Source organism: Lutra lutra, chromosome 1 (genome assembly GCF_902655055.1).
Source record: "Lutra lutra chromosome 1, mLutLut1.2, whole genome shotgun sequence".
Taxonomy (NCBI): Eukaryota; Metazoa; Chordata; class Mammalia; order Carnivora; family Mustelidae; genus Lutra; species Lutra lutra.
The window spans coordinates 120,518,634-120,538,301 of NC_062278.1; the positions used below are offsets into that span (position 1 = coordinate 120,518,634).

General features: G+C 38.0%; 1 protein-coding gene across 1 annotated transcript in view; it reads left to right on the forward strand.

The window, feature by feature from the left end:
* OSBPL11 (oxysterol binding protein like 11) overlaps positions 1 to 19,668 on the forward strand; it is a 99,282-nt gene that overhangs the window by 65,200 nt on the left and 14,414 nt on the right. Inside the window, exons 9-11 of the mRNA XM_047734746.1 lie at positions 530 to 670; positions 7,311 to 7,809; positions 11,508 to 11,694. Coding sequence (XP_047590702.1) covers positions 530 to 670; positions 7,311 to 7,809; positions 11,508 to 11,694 — 827 coding nt within the window. The remainder of the gene's footprint in view (positions 1 to 529; positions 671 to 7,310; positions 7,810 to 11,507; positions 11,695 to 19,668) is intronic.

Consider the following 19,668-nt stretch of genomic DNA (forward strand, 5'->3'; position numbering starts at 1 on the left):
GCATCTTCAACTTAAATTACAGGTGTTCGTGGTGTCCCCAAGCAGGTGGCCAATCCTCAAAGCCTGAGATTCAGATGAGACACTTCACTCTTTTTGAAAAATCCCATGTTTACAAAATATATGTATTTTATTTATTATTTTTATGACAGAACCACAGTATGTTCAGTGTAAATGATAATGGACTCATTGAAGGAAATCTGTTTCATGGCCAACTGATGGAAGTTATATTTTTAAAAAGATTTTTTTTGCTCATACCCAGATTCACTTAGGCCCAGTATAAATGTCTTCAAGTCTGCTGTTTGTACTTTTCTTCTTCTTTTATTTAATGTGGCTGTGAAATCTGTCCTTTATTTAGCAACGAAGTCTGTCCTATCTGTTTGCAAAGCTTGCTGTTTAATCCAATTTCTGTATTGAAAATAAAACACAAGAGTCTTCTTGAACAAAGAAACTGAGAGAAAAGAAACTTTTATTCTTAATGGGTATTAATAAGCACTTATAACACTAGACTTTTGCTTTGTTTGACTTCAAGGAACCTGAAGAAATCAGTGCAGATGATGAGGTAGAGGATACATGTGACAACAAGGAGGATGACCTAGGAGCTGTGGAAGAGCAACGTAGTGTCATCCTGCATCTCTTGTCACAGCTGAAGCTGGGCATGGATTTAACGAGAGTAAGTAACGGGATAATTGGCTATGGTGATCAGTAAGTCAGGATGACCTGTTATTATTAATATTGTCAGGTCTTTTTATTCTTTATGAATTGGTTTCTTAATCTCTCTCATTTTTTAAAGATTTTATTAAGTAATCTCTCTGCCTGCATGGAGGCTCGAACTTAACAGCCCCAAGATCCAGGAACTGAGGCAGCCAGGTGCCCCTGGTTTCTGAGTCTCTTGATCAACATTTCTTATTTGATAAAAAATTTGACAGTTATCTTGTGCAGCAGGAAGTCACATGGCAAGTAAACACCTGTAATCTTGTTTCTGTACAAATAAAAGAGGTCATTTAGTATACAGAACTGGAGAATCTAAAGGAAAGGATATAATCCCAGAAAATCATGAAAGACTTTGACAGGTCTACTTTACTCTTCCCATGTTGTATCGTATATTTTGGGTGTTATCAGTAACAGAGGCCAGCAAACATTTTCTGTAAAGGGACAGATAATATTACACACAGGTCTCTGTTGGAACTACTCAGCTTTGCCTTTATAGTATGAAAGCGGCCATAGATAATATGTTGGACTGGGTATGGCTGTGTTCCAACGAAATACTATTTATAAAAACAGAGGCCAGATTTTCCCCAAAGGCCATACTTTGCAATCCTCTGGTCTGTTGCCTTGTTTACTTTAAAAGTGTGGTCTGAATTAACTAGATATGGGAATTCTTTTACAGTGTACACATACATCAAATCACTTTAAATATCTTACAGTTTTATTTGTTGAAGACTATTTGTTGTCTGAAGACTAGTAGCGTCACCATTGCTGGAGAACTTGCTAGAAGTTCAGAGTCTCAGCCCCCAACCCCCAACTTAGAGGACCAGATCTGTATTTTAATAAGATCCCCATGTGTTCATATGTACATTAAAGTTTGAGAAACACTAGTCTATAGTTTTTAATTTTACGTCAGTCTTTTCCAGTTCCAGGCTATCTAATTAGTGCATCTTCATTTATTCTAGCAGTCAATCTATGGTGTTAATTTGAAAAGGAAATTAGGTTCAAAACCTATGTATGTCAGATATTACTAGTATGGGATTATGTATACTTGGCATTAATGAGGAATTTCAGAATTGACATAAGGACGTATATTTCAAATTAAGGGTTTTGATGTCAGTGAAGGGAGTGAAAGTGACTTAAGTAAAACCTAACTTAAATAGAAAGCATTTTGCCGTTAACATTTACTTTGGAGCATCTCAAAATCAAAACGCATTTCTTTCTTTACTTAGACTTGCAGTGATTACAGGGGAGTTTAAAAGAAAATGGATTGAATTAAAAGCCTACTAAGAAATAGACATTTTAGGAATTATTAAAGAAACCCATTAACCTTTCCTGTTTTATCTAACCTTAATATTTCAACTGGGTGTCATTTCTGTTCTACAAATATTTTCAATATTAGTGGTTCAGAAAAGACTGTTAGCTGTAAAATCAGTTAAAATGAATAATGGTATTAAAGGTTTGTTTGGTTATTCTGGTGTTTGTTGTCCTTTAGTAGATTTAGGTTTATGAGACATAAAAACAGTATAGGGGTTTATGAGGCATAAGAACATGTGAAAAGAATGTGCTATGATAGTAAGCTAGATGGTAAAGCTTTCTCTAGGCATGATAACTATATATAATACAGCTTCCCGACATTTGTTCTTGTTAAAGATGTAAATACATATATAGTATTTATATATAAAATCATTAACTTTAACCAACCATGAATTATGAACATTCACATAACGTTAAAAAGAATGGTATTTTTTGAGCAACATTTAGAAATCTGGTGACTAAACTGCAGTCACATCTACCTTCTTTTCTAGAACAGATATTTTTTGAGCCCCTCTTATATTCCAGACACTGTGCTAGGTGCTGGAACTACAGCAGCAAGAAAGGTAACCGTGGTCCCAGCCTGTGTGTTGTGAAAAAGTAATAACTGTTCATTTTGTTCCTTTTTAAATAATATTATGGATTCAGTATAATTATACAGTTCACAGAAAGTTTGAGGAAATAAAGGAAAAAATCTCCTACGATTTCATTATCCTAACCACACAAGTTTTGAGAATTCCTTCTAATCTTTCTTCATATAATGTAGTTTATTTCCAGTTCTGTACATTTTCTTTTTTCAGTTAACATTCTTTCTTTGTGAAATATATTACACACAGTCTTCTGTGTGTATGAACAGTTTCAAGAACAATGGTAAAAGGTGTCCTCACCTATCAGGTCTTGGAACGTTGCCAGAAGGATGTGCTCTGAGGTCCCCTCCCGGTTGTAGTCCCCTGTGTTTCCTAGATCTAACCTACTACCTACCTAGATAGAGCCCTACTTTTTTTTTTTTTTAATGGTTTTACCACCCCCATAACAATGTTATTTAATTTAGGAAAAAGTGAATAGCCAGCACAAGTTTAGCTGTATAAGGGAAGGGCTCTGTTGCCGTTCATAGAAGAAACCTCCTAGGAGAAGATAAGCTAAACAGAGTCCCTGGCTTTAGCATCTTATAAATTATTGAGGAAGTTTAGAAGAGTCCTTTCTGAAGACATGAGAAGGCAAAATTCTAAATTTTGTGAAATACATGGCTCATAAAGTTAGAGCATTTGGTGTGAGCCAGTTTCTGGCCATTCAGCAGGAATGCGGACAGAGGGAAGAATCTGCTCAGTGTTTTCAGCTGAGCAAACTGTGACCTAACTTCCCAGCACTCAGCAGTAGACTGAAGCCAGAGCATGTCTTTGGGTGAAATGAATGTCTTCAGCCAGCCCAAACAGCAGAGCATGGAAAGGAGAGTTGGCATTTCCACAGATGCCCACCACCAGCCAAATACAGATGCAGATGGGACCAGTTTCCCTTGAGCATTCTGTCCTCAGATTTCAAAAGACGGTAACAGTGGCAGCATGGAGGGCATGGATGACAGTCTTCCATACATCTGTCTCTTGAATCACATCACTGATCTTGACCAGTTTCCTTGTGTCTGCTCTACAGCTTTCTTCCTGGGATGTCCTTTCATTGTCCTTTTGTGCTAGATCCGTCTCCTGTATTCTTTTCTTCTTTCTGGTTTCCTCTCATTTCAGTGGAGCACATCGTCCTTTAACCTCTGAGAAAGATCTGTGGGAGGCAAAATGTGAAAATGTGTGCTTGAAGTATCTTTATTTTGTCCTCATGTTTGATTGCTAGTTTGGATAGAATTTCTAACTTGCAGTTAATTTTTCCTTTAGAATATTGGTTCCTTGCTACAGCATTCTGGTGAAAAGACTGATGTCATTCCCGTTCATCATCTTCTGTTTGTGAATTCTTTTGTTTGTTTGTTTTTCTCTAAAATTTGGAATCTGTCCTTTGTCCCCTGAAGTCTGAAATTATCTCTGGGCACTCGGTGGGCCTTTGCAGCAGGACAGCCATAATTTGGTTCTCTGAAATTTTCTTGAATTTTTTCACTGATGACTTTGTCTCCAGTGTTTTTTCCTCTTCTCTCTGAAATCTTTATTTCATGGTCATTGGACTCCCTGCTCTGGTCCTCTAATTTTTCATTTCATTTCTCTCTCTCTCTTCTATGTGTGGAGAGATTTTCTCACAATTTTATCTTCTGAGCCTTCTCTTGATTTTTAATTTTTGTTACCATGTTTTAAAAGTTTCCTGAATTTTGTTTTTCAAAAAGCATATTTGTTTCATATATCTAATATTGTCTCAAGTCTGAAGATATTAATTATCTTTATTTTTAAGGGTTCCCCCCCCAAAAAAAATTTTTTTAATCTTTTGTATTTTGGTCTTTGTAATCCTATTTAGGGATTTTCTCAGAGATCTGATATTTCTTGGATTTCTGCTCACGTTTAAGTGTAGGGAAACTAAAAACCTGACTTTAACTTTCGAACATATGGGTGGAGCCTGTGCTTCTCAGGACAAGTAATCTGGATTTGTTGGGGGAACCTGGTGTTAGTATCATTAGATTTTCCCTCTCCAGTTGGTGAAATACCCCAGAAGGATTTCTGATCTCCTGCTTGGTGGGCAAAGCAACTAGGAGCGGTGGAAGAGAAGAGAGTAAGGTGGGGGAGGATCTTAGCATCTAATGTTTATTTCATGTAGAGTTACTTCATACCTGTTACCAGTATGGTATCCATTCTCTTGGAAGCCCCTGATGTTCCCCGAACTAGAGAATAAGCTGCCTTGTTTCACTCTTCGGAGACAAAACCTCCAGAACTTGGCTGGGGTGCAAGAGGGGCGGTTACCAGAAGTGTGGAGGGGATTTAAGGATTCAGTTGCTCTGCACACAGATTCCACTCAGTCATCATTTTAGCATTCCTGTAAACCCCCAGATCCAGAGGTACCTGATGCTGTCAGTTCCTGAGCCCTCTCTGGAATCTGCAAACTACTGTACAAGAGTCAGCTTTCTAGTTACCTCCCAGAATGTTGCTTTCGGGGGCACCTGGGTGGCTCAGTTGGTTAGGCATCTGACTCTTGATTTGGGCTCAGATCATGATCTCAGGGTCATGAGATTGAGCCCCACACTGGGCTCTGCACTGAGTGTGGAGCCTGCTTATGATTCTCCCACTCTTTCCCCCCCGCACCAGCTTGTGTGCACTCTCTTTAAAAAAGAAGTTTTTATTGCTTTTTCTACTTCCCTGGTATCTTCAGGTTTGTCTTTGTATAAAATACATTTAATATAATTTTAATGGATTTCAGTAGAAAGTGAAATTAAGATGTATGTGTTCAGTGCACCATGAAATGAATCTGAAACAGTGATCTCTTTTGTATTAGTTGTATCATCTTCATAACCATCTTTTTTTTTTTCTATAACTGTCTTTTTAAATGATAAAAAGTTTATCAGGTAGAAGTTCGGTCTTTAAGTTTGCTAGAACCACAGTTTAAAAACATAGATTTTAATTTTACTTCCACATTTCTTTTTCTTTACTCATATTGTTTCCTAAGGCTAAATTTCTAGAAGAAAAATTACTAGGCTAAATGGATATGAACATCTTTGGGTTCTTGAAAAATATTACAGGACTTCTTTCTTAATTTGTTGAACTGGTTTACAGTGCCTCTCCAATTCTGCTCTGAAGAAAACTAATCCACAGGGTGCCTGGGGTGACTCGGTCAGTTAAAGGTCGAACTTTGACCTTGGTTCAGGTCATGGTCTCAGGATTGAGGGATCGGGCCCTGAGCTCAGCTCAGAGCCTACTATAGATTCTTTCTCCCTCTCCCTTTGCCCTTTCCCCTGCTCACACCATGCTCGCTCGCTCTCTCAAAATAAATAAAATCTTTAAAAAAAAAAAAGAAAGAAAACTAATCTTTCTTAAACTTACCTGGCTTTAGGTGTCAAAAGTACCCTTCTTTTGTTTTGTTTTGTTTTCAATGAAAAAAATTAGATTTAGCCACCTGGACTTCCCTTTAGGCGATCCTGATTTTCTCCGCACCATCCCAAGCATTATAGCCAGGAGCCCATCGATCACATGCTTTCCTGTCTCCATTGGACCTGATCAGAGTGGCCACCTCCATGTCCTAGAGCTTTCTCATAGCCTGTTTGATCTTGCGCTTGAATGCAAGTGTGTTGTTGTCTTCTACATTATTCATGGCTGACTCAGTAGCGGGGAAACTTGATGATACAGCATAGTGGTGAAGCTTGTTTCTCCTGGGGGCACTCTTTCGAGGATATTTGGGCTGCCTCCAGAGATGCAGTGTCTTGATGCATGGGAAGGTGAGCAACATGTGAATTTTCTTTTTTTGTGCGTATGACTGTTGGCACCTTTCAGCACTGCTTTCTTGGCCTTCAGAGCCTTTGCTTTGGGGCAGGGGGACAGGGGATTCCTTCTTCATCTTTGGTACCATCTTCACAAAAGGCAAAAAGACAAAAAGACAAAAATTCCCTTCTTGTGGGGCTCCTGGTCTCAGGATTGTGAGTTCAAGGCCCTCGTTGGGTGTGGAGCCTACTTAAAAAGTTCCCTTCTTGGGGTTGCCTAGGTGACTCAGTCAGTTAAGCATCTGCCTATGTCTGAGGTCATGATCCCAGGGTCCTGGGATCGAGGCCTGCCTCAGGCTCCCTGTTCAGCAGGGAGTCATCTTCTCTCTCTGCCTCTTACCCCAGGCTTGTGCTCGCTCGCTCTCTCACTCACACTCTTTGTCTCTCTCTCAAATAAATATAATCTTTAATAAAAACATAAATAAAATTAAAAATTCCCTTCTTAAAGACAGTTCTCTCGTGCTTAAAATTAAGTTGTAAGTTAAAGTATTTGCTTTGATCGGTGATCTCTTTAGTCTATTTTCAGGGAATTAAAATTTCTCTTCTATCTTAATCAATCATCTGTAATTTATTTTTAAAGTGGGAAAGGAAAAAAGGCATGGCCAGCATTTGAGTTTTGCCGTCATTTACCTGATATCCAGTCTAGGAGTTAGAAGATTTTTTTTTTAAATACCTTCTACCTGACCCTCTTACAGTCGTGCATTGGTATTTAATCTTAACCACTTGATTTTCATTTCCTTTTAAGCATGCTTATTTTTTAATAAGACCAGATACTTTTGTGACTTTGTTTTTAATACTCATCTAGAATGAAATGTTTTTGGAAAGATAGGAATAGTTTTCTGCAGATACACACGTGGATTAAAATTTTCCTCTTTGGTTGATTTTGTTGTTGTTTTAGGTGGTGCTTCCTACATTTATCCTAGAGAAGCGTTCCTTGCTGGAAATGTATGCAGACTTTATGTCTCATCCAGACCTATTTATAGCCATCACTAATGGAGCCACAGCTGAGGATAGAATGATTCGTTTTGTTGAGTACTACCTTACCTCATTTCACGAAGGCCGTAAAGGAGCCATTGCTAAGAAACCGTACAATCCTATCATTGGAGAAACGTTTCACTGTTCCTGGAGGATGCCAAAAAGTGAGGTGGCGTCCAGTGTTGTCAGCTGCTCTTCCACCCAAGCAGTCACAAATCACACTCCTCTGTCAGAGGAGACTTTGAGCCAGGTGGGATCAGACTGTTATACAGTCAGATTTGTTGCTGAGCAGGTTTCCCATCATCCTCCAGTCTCAGGATTTTATGCAGAATGTGCGGAAAGGAAGATGTGTGTAAATGCGCATGTCTGGACTAAGAGCAAATTCTTAGGCATGTCGATAGGCGTGACCATGGTTGGAGAAGGTAAGTAGAAAAACTGTTCTCCAATTTTTAATATCAAGCTATAATCTTAAGTTTGGGGAAGCTAGATAAATATAAATTTAAAATGTTACATGTGCCACTTTTTTCCATTTTTTAATGTGTTCCAGAATGGTGAGGAAGGGGACCTCATATTTATGGAAAAATATAAATTATCTTTAATTTTTTTTCCTGATTTTAAATATAAAATTTTTTATTGTAGAGTATTTGGAAAACTTAGAAAAGTATCAAGGGGAGAATAAACCGTCCCTAATACCTCCATCCAGAGAAGGCTGAGTTTAGCTAGCATTTTGTACTTTTTCTGTTCTATTTATGTTCGTACTTTTTTTTTTTTTAAGATTTTATTTATTTATTTGACAGACAGAGATCACAGTAGGTGGAGAGGCAGGCAGAGAGAGAGAGAGAGAGAGCAGGAAGCAGGCTCCCCGCTGAGCAGAGAGCCTGATTCGGGGCTCGATCCCAGGACCCTGGGATCATGACCTGAGCCGAAGGCAGAGGCTTTAACCCACTGAGCCACCCAGGTGCCCCTTATGTTCGTACTTTTATTTTTGTTTTATAAAGTTGGGATTGGTTCTCTCTATATAGTTTTGTGTCCTGCTTTTTTGCAATAAATAGTCATTTTCCCATGTCATTGATAATACTTTAAAACATGTTTTGATGACTGTATAATACCCTATGAAATGAGATATTTGCCATCTTTTATTTAACCATTTCCTTTATTTGGACATTGAAGTTGTTTCCATATTTTCATTATTGTAAAAAGCACTCAAGAAATATATTACCGGGGCGCCTGGGTGGCTCAGTGGGTTAAGCCGCTGCCTTCGGCTCAGGTCATGATCCCAGGTCCTGGGTTCGAGTCCCGCATCGGGCTTTCTGCTCAGCAGGGAGCCTGCTTCCTCCTCTCTCTCTGCCTGCCTCTCTGCTTACTTGTGATTTCTCTCTGTCAAATAAATAAATAAAATCTTAAAAAAAAAAAAAAGAAATATATTACCTAGAAATATCTTCTAGTTTGATCTTTTATAGCTCCCAAGGAAGTAATATTTTAAAACATCACCAGTCTTTAATTTCACTTTAGCAAAAGGTTATGAAAAAATAATTTAAGGTAATACCCAAAAAGTAAACAACAACAAAAAGCTTCCACAAAAACCATTGCAAAGTTAGTGAAAATATAATGGTAGAAGAAACCCTACCATCTTAATGTTAAAGGAAAACCCTTGTGCATTAAATAATATGTTCAGAATGTAAAATTACAGTGTTAGCATGGCATAATTAAGTTTATGATATATGATACTAACATTTTGAGACTGTGTTACAATACCTCTGAAGAAAATACTTTATCCCCCTTTTCAGTTTTCCCCACTGTTAAGATCTTTTGTGATATGAGTCTTAGAAATTTCCAAATATTTTAAGTTAATCAAAGCTTCTGTAACTTTAGAAAGTATTAATGTTTTATTAGTTAAAATTTTGCCATCTTCACTTATAAGCTTCATAACATTAGCTCTAAAATCTTCATAAATCAGTTTGATTTTATAGATGAAAAAAACAAGTCCATAATGATGAGACATGTTCAAGGTCACAAAAGTTAAGGCATAGTGAGATTTAGAACCTCCTCCTTTAACATACTCTCCTGAGGACAGTTAGCTGTTACTGAGAATCTGATGATGGTAGCCTCTTCAAGAAGGAAATACTTCAGGAAATAAGGAAAAGCATTAATGTCTTAACCTTGCATTAATCATGAGGAAGGTCTAAAATAGGTGATTTTGGTATTTATGTGCTTATTATATATTTGTGGAATGCCTTTTAGAAATTAAATTTCTTGGGGCGCCTGGGTGGCTCAGTGGGTTAAGCCTCTGCCTTCGGCTCACTTCATGATCCCAGGGTCCTGGGATCGAGCCCCGCATCGGGCTCTCTGCTCCGCAGGGAGCCTGCCTCCACCTCTCTCTCTGCCTGCCTCTCTGCCTACTTGTGATCTCTGTCTGTCAAATAAATAAATAAATAAATAAAATCTTAAAAAAAAAAAAAAGAAATTAAATTTCTTTAGTAACCTCAATAGAAAGTAAACAAAATCAGAAAATGGGACATAGACAATTCATTTTGTTCTAATAGGAACATGTTTTTATTTGTTAGGGGGAAATTCCATTTAATGATGATGTAAGTGAGGTTTTAGAATTTTTTGATTCTGTTGTCCTAACAAGACTATTAACATATACATTCAAAACTGACTGATTTTAAATTATTCAGATTTTGTGTGTGATACTTATGGCAAATATAGTTTTAGAATAAGAGATCAGAAATCCAGGTTATAGGTGACATATTTTTTGAAAAGTAATCAAAACATATGTTTTCTAACAAAATGAATCAGCAGTTACTATTAAATCCTTCAAGTATACCCGAGTATGTTGTCTGTATGCCTTCTGACAGCTCCCATTACATATAAATGTATTACAGCCAGAACCATGTTCCTTATGAAATTGCTTGATAATAATTGATTTATTATTGCCCTTTGTGAAGACTATAAAGGTTATACAAGAAAATAGTTGGTGTTCCTTTATGTAAAGTAAACTGCTTGAGAATCTCAGTTTATCTGTTTGGTTATTCTAAGAATTAACTATATTAAAATATTATAATTCTTGCCCTTCCATATTTGCAAACATTAAGAACAGAGTAGTTAATGAGCATTCATTAAGAGAAAGATACCATTAGAGTTTAGTTCAGTATTTAGTCTGATAGTGACCCAGATAATGAGCTTGGGTTAGTAATGTAACTCAGATATCCTTAGAGTCTCTTCTTTATCTAGTATAAGTTGATTATTCATTAATGTAATTTCTCTTCCTATACTTTTTCTTTTAAAAAACCATCCTTAGGGGCGCCTGGGTGGCTCAGTGGGTTAAACCGCTACCTTCGGCTCAGGGTCATGATCTCAGGGTCCTGGGATCGAGTCCCGCATCCAGCTCTGTGCTCAGTGTGGAGCCTGCTTCCCTCTCTCTCTCTGCCTGCCTCTCTACTTGTGATCTCTCTGTCAAATAAATAAATAAAATCTTTAAAAAAAAAATCCTTAATATAGCATCACTTAATATAAAACAAGTCTTATTAGAATAATATTTGTTTGAAAACTGTCACTTCCAGCTCTTGTAGCCTCACACCAAATTCTTCAGAATTTTGCAAAGTTATTACTATGACCATAGTTTTCATGACAGAATTAGTTTTTTTCTTCCTAATATACATAGAATGAAGAATGCTTTTTTTCATTGAACTGAGACAAAGGTCTGAGACTCTACAGCATCAGATATTAATTATTACCAAACTAAGAAAGTAGTTAGTATTAATGATCAGACTATACCATGATGCAGTATAGCATATTCTTAAAATCTGACTTAAGGTTTTTTTTTTAAGAGTCTCTCAGAGGGAAATCTTGATCTATTTCTACTAAAACATTTTCTGGTCCCATGAACCCCAAAGGGATAGCAAAGTCATAATGAATGTAACTCAGATTCACTATTACCAGGAATGTTACAAATACAATTTTAAGTGAAATTAGTTGAATCCAAAGTTAAATGAAAATTAAGCAAAATAGTGATGTTTGTTTATTAGGCTTGAGAAAAACTAATAATGGATATTTTATAACTGTCTCTCTCTCTCTTTTTTTTTTAAGATGTTAACCATCTTTATGTTTTCACATTCAGGTGTCCTCAGTCTATTGGAGCATGGAGAAGAGTATACATTTTCTCTACCGTGTGCATATGCCCGGTCAATTTTAACTGTTCCTTGGGTAGAACTGGGTGGTAAAGTCAGTGTCAACTGTGCAAAAACTGGGTATTCAGCCAGCATCACTTTTCATACTAAGCCATTTTATGGTGGCAAACTACACCGGTAAGAACATTTTAATGATACCTGGCTCTTATTCTACTGTTTGTTAACTCCTTATTCTTTCCTGCTTTGTTTTATATAGATGGAGTTGGAGTTTTATTTATGTCTACTTTTTTGAGACATTCTGGGCATCCTGATCTAGTTTTTTGTTGGTTTGTTGGTTTAAGATTTTATTTATTTATTTTAGAGATAGAGAGTGAGAATGCAAGTTGCGGGGAGGAGCAGAAAGAGAGGGAGAAACAGAGCCTACGCTGAATGGAGAGCCCAGTGCCAGGCTCAATCCTATGACCTGAGATCCTGACCTAAGCCAAAACCAAGAGTTGGACACTAAACTGACTAAGCCACCCAGGCGCCCCCATCCTGATCTAGTTTTTAGAATAGTGACAGATCTATCTATCTACTCGTACAAAATCTTCCTGGTTAAATAGGTAACAATATGTAGAGTAGAATTCCTAACAAATGAACAGTCGGTCTCTGGCCCAATTTCTGCCTTTAAAGGGGCTCAGACTCAATCCAGGCCTCAGGGAAGGCAGCTGTTGGTCCAAGGTAGCATGAAAATGTATCGAGTCATATGAAATAGTTCAGGTAGTGCAGTGATGGAATAGGGCCTTTGTTCTAATCCCATCAGGAAATGGCCAGTTCCTGTACCCCCTTCTCAGCTTCTCTGTCTCTTCAGCATGGGCCAGATCATCCAACCTACATGAAGACAGGTTGTCTAATAGAATCTTCAAAAGGATACTGACTCCTTTCCTTAAGCCCTTCATGTCTGTTCTGACTTTCCCTAAGGTAGGGATAGTTTTCTCTGTAACTCTTCACTGAAAAATACATCTCTTGTTGATGATTTTCACAAAGTAAAAATCTGAGCACTTTGATCTAGACATGGAACATTTCCAGCATCCTAGAGACCCTCTTCATGCCCTGTTACAGTCACACACACACACACACACACGTTAACCATGTATACCCCTCCCTCTTTAGGTAGCCACTATCCTGCTTTCTAACACCATTGATTAGCTTTTTCTGTTTTTGAAATATATATTAAAATGAAATCATACACTGTGTTCTTTCACATTTGACTTTTTCTCAATATTACGTTTTTGAGGTTCATCCATGTGTAGCATGATTTATTCTCCTTACTGAAGACGATATTACATTGTATGGCTATGCCACAATTCACTTATTCATTCTAATGCTGATGGGCATTTGGGTAGTTTGCAGTTTGGGGCCATTACAAATGGTGCTGCTAGAACATTGTTTGGTGAATGTCTGCCTGAATTTCTGTTGGATAGATACCTAGAAGTGGAATTACTGGGTCATAGGAAATGGAAGTTGAACTTGAATAGGTGCTGACCAACAGTTATAAGGGGTTATTACCAAAGTACTCTCCCTCCAGCCAATTGCATATAGCTCTTTTACTTTTTCACTCTTAGAAATGGGTACTTAAAAATTTTAGAAGTGGAAAGAGAGATTGATTGGTTCCCAGACATCAAATGGGCCTTTAAAAAATACAGACTTCAGGGGTGCCTGGGTGGCTCAGTGGGTTAAAGCCTCTGTCTTCGGCTCAGGTCATGATCCCAGGCTCCTACGATCGAGCCCTGCATCAGGCTGTCTGCTCGGCAGGGAGTCTGCTTCCCTTCTTCTCTCTCTGCCTGCCTCTCTGCCTACTTGTGATCTCTGTCTGTCAAATAAATAAAGTAAAAATCTTTAAAAATAAATAAAAATAAAAACACAGACTTCAAAACACTAACGTCAAGAATTATAATATACACATATATTACCCAAACAGAACCACTAGACATTGTCAAAATAGTCATCTCTTACCCTTAGAGAAGGTATTATTGTGGTTAACACTTTGCTTTATGTGCTTCTACTTACTCTGTCCATTATAGTAATCACAGGATTCACACCTTAAAACCAGCTGGGGTTTTAGACGTTGTAGACCAACATTTACTAGGTGCATATATCCCTTTGCAACATGTCTGAAAACTGATAGTTCAATGTTTTCAAACATTTATTCACACAAAACTCACAGTGAGTGAGGGGCAGTCCATTCAGACTCCCCTTATTTATATGAAGTTAGAGCTGAAACCTTTATCCCTGTAACATTCTTGCCTTGGTGAAAGTATTCCTCAGTCTCTCTATATGCTTGAGTAGAATGCTTAGGGAAAACAACTACTGTGATAAATCTTCCCAAGCCAGCACTATCTTATTATCATGACACTAAGTTATTTCTTAGTGACCTGTTGCTTATTTTTTTCTCTCATAAGTATTATTTTCTGGATAAGGAGACATGGAGTGATTTTAGTTGTCTTTTTGCAAACTATTCCTGGTCCCTGAAACTTAATTCTGAGAGTGTATGTGTATGTACATATGTATGTGTTACTTGAAATCCTACAGGATTCATACTACCTGTAAAAACATTTTAAAAATCATTATTTATACACAAACTTATTCTCCTGATTGAGTTGTTTTATTTCCCCCAATATGGCTGTAAGTTTTTTGATAGAACTGTACTGTTTGGGGCCTTCTGTTCCATCTATACAGTGTACATAGTAAGTGATTTATAAAGTTTTGCATATTTTTCTTTGGAAATATGATTAGGAGTGAGTTTCTCTCTTCTTGGAGATAGAATCTAGTCCATCCTTTCAAACTGTACCTATTCCTTTAATATATTACTCCTTTAACATATTACTGATTAATCTCTTAGATATGAACTCTTAGATCTGATTTTTTTAGAGCTTCACTGTTTTTATCCCCTTCCTCCTCCTAGGAGAGCCCTGCAGAGGTTTGAAAACAGCTGTTGCAGGCTCTCTTCCTGTTTTTCTTCTTGCACTTAACATCTTCATTTCTTTGACAGTCATTCTTAATGACATGAAGAACTAATAGGGTAGTTTTGATATTAGTATGTTCTCCTCAGTGCCAAATAGTTGATAGTAAGTGAAATGAAAATGCTAGAGCCACAGGCAAGAGTAAATCAGTGCATATTAACAACCTGGGTGCCAGCTGCTAGGGCAGTGAGGGTCAGCCTCTCGGGGGACACTGATGCTTGTAAACACCCACATGTACAGAAAGTTGTGTTGGAATGTTTAATTGAGCTAACCTGTGAAAATCCAACCCTAGTCATAGTACCTTTTTTTTTTAACTTTCAAATTAAGTCTATTTATCTGTATTCCTGTTAAGTCTTTGCCATTTAAATGTATCTCTTAACTCTGATACAAGAATACAGTATACTATTTTGCTAACAATTCTGATCTTTTTTTTTTAATATTTTATTTATTTATTTGACAGAGAGGTCACAAGTAGGCAGAGAGGCAGGCTCCCCACTGAGCAGAGAGCCTGATGCGGGGCTCTATCCCAGGACCCCGAGATCATGACCTGAGCTGAAGGCAGAGGTTTAACCCACTGAGCCACCCAGGTGCCCCAACAATTCTGATCTTAATTCCGAAGGCAGTAGGGAGCCAATTAAAATGTTAAGCATGGAATTAATATATATATTATTTAATTACTTTTATCTTTTGAAGTCATTTCAAACCTCCAGAAGAGTTGTACAAACTCTCATGTATCCCTTACCTAGTTGTTAGCATTTTGCTTCATTAGCTTTATCAAAATCTTTTTCTATTTACATATCATTATCATTATTATTGTTGTTCCTGAAACATTAGAGAGTTATAGACCTGACACTTTAAAATATTTTAGTGTGGGGCACCTAAGTGGCTCAGTCAGTTAAGCAGCTGACTCTTGATTTCAATTCTGGTCATGATTCTAGGGTCCTGGGATTGAGCCCTGTGTTCGGCTCCTTGCTCATCAGTCAATCTGCTTAAGGATCCTTTCTCTCTCTCTCTCCCTCTGCACCTTCCCTCACTTGCATACAGATGTATTCACTCCATCTCTCTCTCTCTCTCTCTCTCAAATAAATAAATAAATAAAATCTTTTTTAAAAAATAAAATATTTGGGGCGCCTGGGTGGCTCAGTGGGTTAAGCCGCTGCCTTTGGCTCAGGTCATGATCTCGGGGTCCTGGGATCGAGTCCCGCATCGGGCTCTCTGCTCGGCAGGGAGCCTGCTTCCCTCTTTCTCTCTCTCTGCCTGCCTCTCCATCTACTTGTGATCTCTCTCTGTCAAATAAATAAATAAAATCTTAAAAAAAAATAAAATAAAATATTTTAGTCTGAATTTCCTAAGAACAAGGAAATATATAGAATCACATCTCTCGTACAATCACAGAATAGTTGCCAAATTCAAGAAATTTAACATTGTTATGTTAAATTAATACTATTATCTAAGTACAGTCCATGTTAAATTTTGTCAGTTTTCCCAGTAATTGGCAGTATTTTTTCTCCTACTCAGGATCGTGCATTCGTATTATTGTTATGTCTCTTTAGTCTTCTGGTGTATTTCCATTGCCTTTCCCTATTTCTTATGACAATGACAGGTCAATTTTATAGACTGCTTCTCAGTGTGGGTTTGTGTTGTTTTTTTTTTTTTTTTTTTTTTTTTTAAGGTTCAGGTTATGCATTTTTGGCAAGAATACCTTAAGCAATTTTGTGCCTGGAAATTACATGTTTTAAATATTTCTAAAAATACCTATCTGGTGGCAGGTAAAGAATGGACTGGGGGGCAGGGGGAGGGAAGAGAGATTAGAAGAAGGGAAACCAATTAGACATTCAGAGTTGACCCTTTAAGGACTAACTAACAGGATATAGAGAAGTCAGAGGGCAGCTAAGATAGCTTTGGATGACATCCTAATTATTTATTGCCAGTAATAAACTTCTCTAAAACATAAGTGTTTGAAATAGTGGTTTATTATCTTTCATAGTTTTCTGGACTGACTAGGTTCGGTTGGGTGATTCTCACATGATGTCTTTCATGTTGGTTGAAGCTTCAGCCATCTAAGGGCCTGACCCACTGGATATCCAAGGTTAGCTCACTCATGTGGAAGAAGACAGTAGATCTGGCTGCGGACCAAGAGCCCAGCTGGGACTGTCATTCAGAGGGCCCACATGTGGCCTTTCTGCATGATTGCAGCTTCTTCCACCTTGGCAGCTAGATTCCTAGAGGAAGCATCTACCAATATTCTAAAACCCGTATTGATAAAAAACAGGTTGATATCTGGTTTTCATACTCCGATTTTTTGAAGACCCCCTAATAATTTTAAATAGACATCCTCAGTTTTGTTAATGGTCAGTCATCATATTTGCTTTCTTTTTCCCCTTCATACCCTTTACCTATCCACAAGGCCACACTCACTTGATTTTTCTGTCACTTGGAAGTACTGCCCTTTTCTCTAACATAGTCTCTTTCCTTTGGATTCACATACACACTCTTTCCATAACTGTTGGCAGATACTTTCAGCCAACTAAAGTTTCCTCATTTTTTTCCATTCTGATCTCTCCCAGGACCAGTGGTTTCATCTAATTTCTCATTTAAATAAGATTCCTATTAGAGGGGCACCTGGGTGGCTCAGTGGGTTAAAGCCTCTGCCTTCAGCTCAGGTCATGGTTCTGGGGTCCTGGGATGGAGCCCTGCATCAGGCTCTCTGCTCAGCGGGGACCCTGCCTCCCCCCTCTCTCTCTGCCTGCCTCTCTGCCTACTTGTGATCTCTGTCAAATAAATAAATAAAATCTTTAAAAAAAAAAATTCCTATTAGAAACTGTCTTTTCTGTTTTTGATATTTTTTCTTTTTTGATTTTATAAGAATATTATAATGAAGGCTTTCTTTTATGCCTTTATTAATGGTGTGCCTCTCTCCTCAGACAGCCTAGTTTTTTACTGCTCTCTACATCAGAGCAGACACATTATCTGCTATCTGCATTTGATATAAATATATTATCTTCCACTTGTCTTCCCTTACTCCCTCATTTTCCACAACTCTGTCCAATGCAGCCAAGTGAGCCTACTTAACTATTCCTCTTGTCCATGTCTATGTCCTGATCCATTTTCCACACTCACTTTAGGATGATGATGATTTTATAAAGTCATCTTAAAGTGAGGTCAGAATTAGCAGTATAGATAAATAGCACTCCATCGTCTGTCTGTCTAGTGGAATGATACTAAGATTATGTGAACTGTCTGCCAAGTGACACACTTTCCTGCTTACTGGAGGTACAGTATAGAAAGGCTACCTCTGCCTTCAAGAAACTTTCAGTGTAGTATTAGAGCCCAGCACCCTATCTTTGGAAACTGTTTGTAAGGCTTTTTGGAAAAATGTCATATATTTAAAAGGTCTATTATTATAATAATCATAGCAATGGAAGAGGGATTAGATAATTATTATACATGAAAAGAAAATTTAATTCTGACTCATGTTAAAGTAAAAAAGGAAACTTGATGCTCAACATACTTCTCATTGTTTGATAAAGGAAGCCTATCACGTTTTCAATAGAGACAAACTGTTTTCCTGGTATTAAAATTTAAAGGGATTTGTTGCAGGTATCCTTATATAAGTGACATTTAGAAACACAAACAGGCAATGAATGTCTCCTTCAGTAGTTCTGCATAAAATGTAATTATCCTTCATGTGAGTATTTCATATATATATATATATATCAATAAAACCCAAAGTTATAAGTTAAAATCTTAACTTTCAATCAGTAACAACTTTCTCTCTTTTTTTTTTTTAAGATTTTTTTTTTTTAAGTAACCTCTTCACCTGATGTGGGGCTCAAACTCACAATCCTGAGATCAAGAGTTGCATGCTCCCCCAACTGAGCCAGCCTGGCACCGCAATCAATGAAAACTTTATATATGAAGCCAAGTTAATATATTCAATGATTTTCTGGTATTCCAAATAGCTGTAGAGACAGAGTCTAGACCATCTAAAAAGCTAACTTGTTGTCATGTTTTTAGGAAGTGAAAGAATAATGCTTTATCAATTACCAAATTATTCTCACTTTAGAGATGAGTAGGATGATAGCTTAAGATTTAGCTCTTAGGGGGCACCTGGGTGGCTCAGTGGGTTAAAGCCTCTGCCTTCGGCTCAGGTCATGATCCCAGGGTCCTGGGATTGAGCCCCGCATCGGGCTCTCTGCCTCGCGGGGACCCTGCTTCCTCCTCTCTCTCTGCCTGCCTCTCTGCCTACTTGTGATCTCTGTCTGTCAAGTAAATAAATAAAATCTTTAAAAAAAAAAAAAAAAGATTTAGCTCTTAGTATCTTAAGGGCCACATATTCTGTGTTATTGGTTGGTACCAAGGTCTAGGGCTACATGCCCTTTCTCTTTTTTTTTTTTTTTAAGATTTTATTTATTTATTTGACAGAGAGAAATCACAAGTAAGCAGAGAGGCAGGCAGAGAGAGAGGAGGAAGCAGGCTCCCTGCTGAGCAGAAAGCCCGATGTGGGGCTCGAACCCAGGACCTAGGATCATGACCTGAGCCGAAGGCAGCGGCTTAACCCACTGAGCCACCCAGGCGCCCCCCCTTTCTCTTTTTTTACCCAACTTAGGGCTAGAACTTATGACCCTGAGATCAAGACCTGAGCTGAGATCAGGAGTCAGATGCTTAACTGACGGAGCCACCCAGCTGCCCCTGGATCTATGTGCTTTATATGTTTAGATACTCATTTATTTACTGGCTATAATTGCTTTCATGCTACAGTGACCGAGTTAAGTAGTTGTGAGACAGTCTGGCCTGCAAATCCTGGTATTTACTTCCCAGTCCTTTACAGAAGAAGTTTGCCAGCCCTGCATTAGACTGTTAGGAACAATTACTATAAGCAGAATGAAGCCCTTCTTCGTCCTTGAGTTGCTTTTGCAGGTGTTCCCCATGGCACACCTCTAGTATGTGTGACTCTTGTTCCCCGCCCTAGCCCTCTTCGTGCTACTCTTGCCATGTAGCTGCACCAAGCGGCACAGACTCCACATAACTCGGCATGCATGCACAGGGACCTAGGTGTGCTGTTTTCCAGTGGGAAGGCATGTGCGGCAGATGATGACTTGCGAGGTTGTGCGCAGTAAAAGATCAAGTGAGGAATATTTGATGGTCC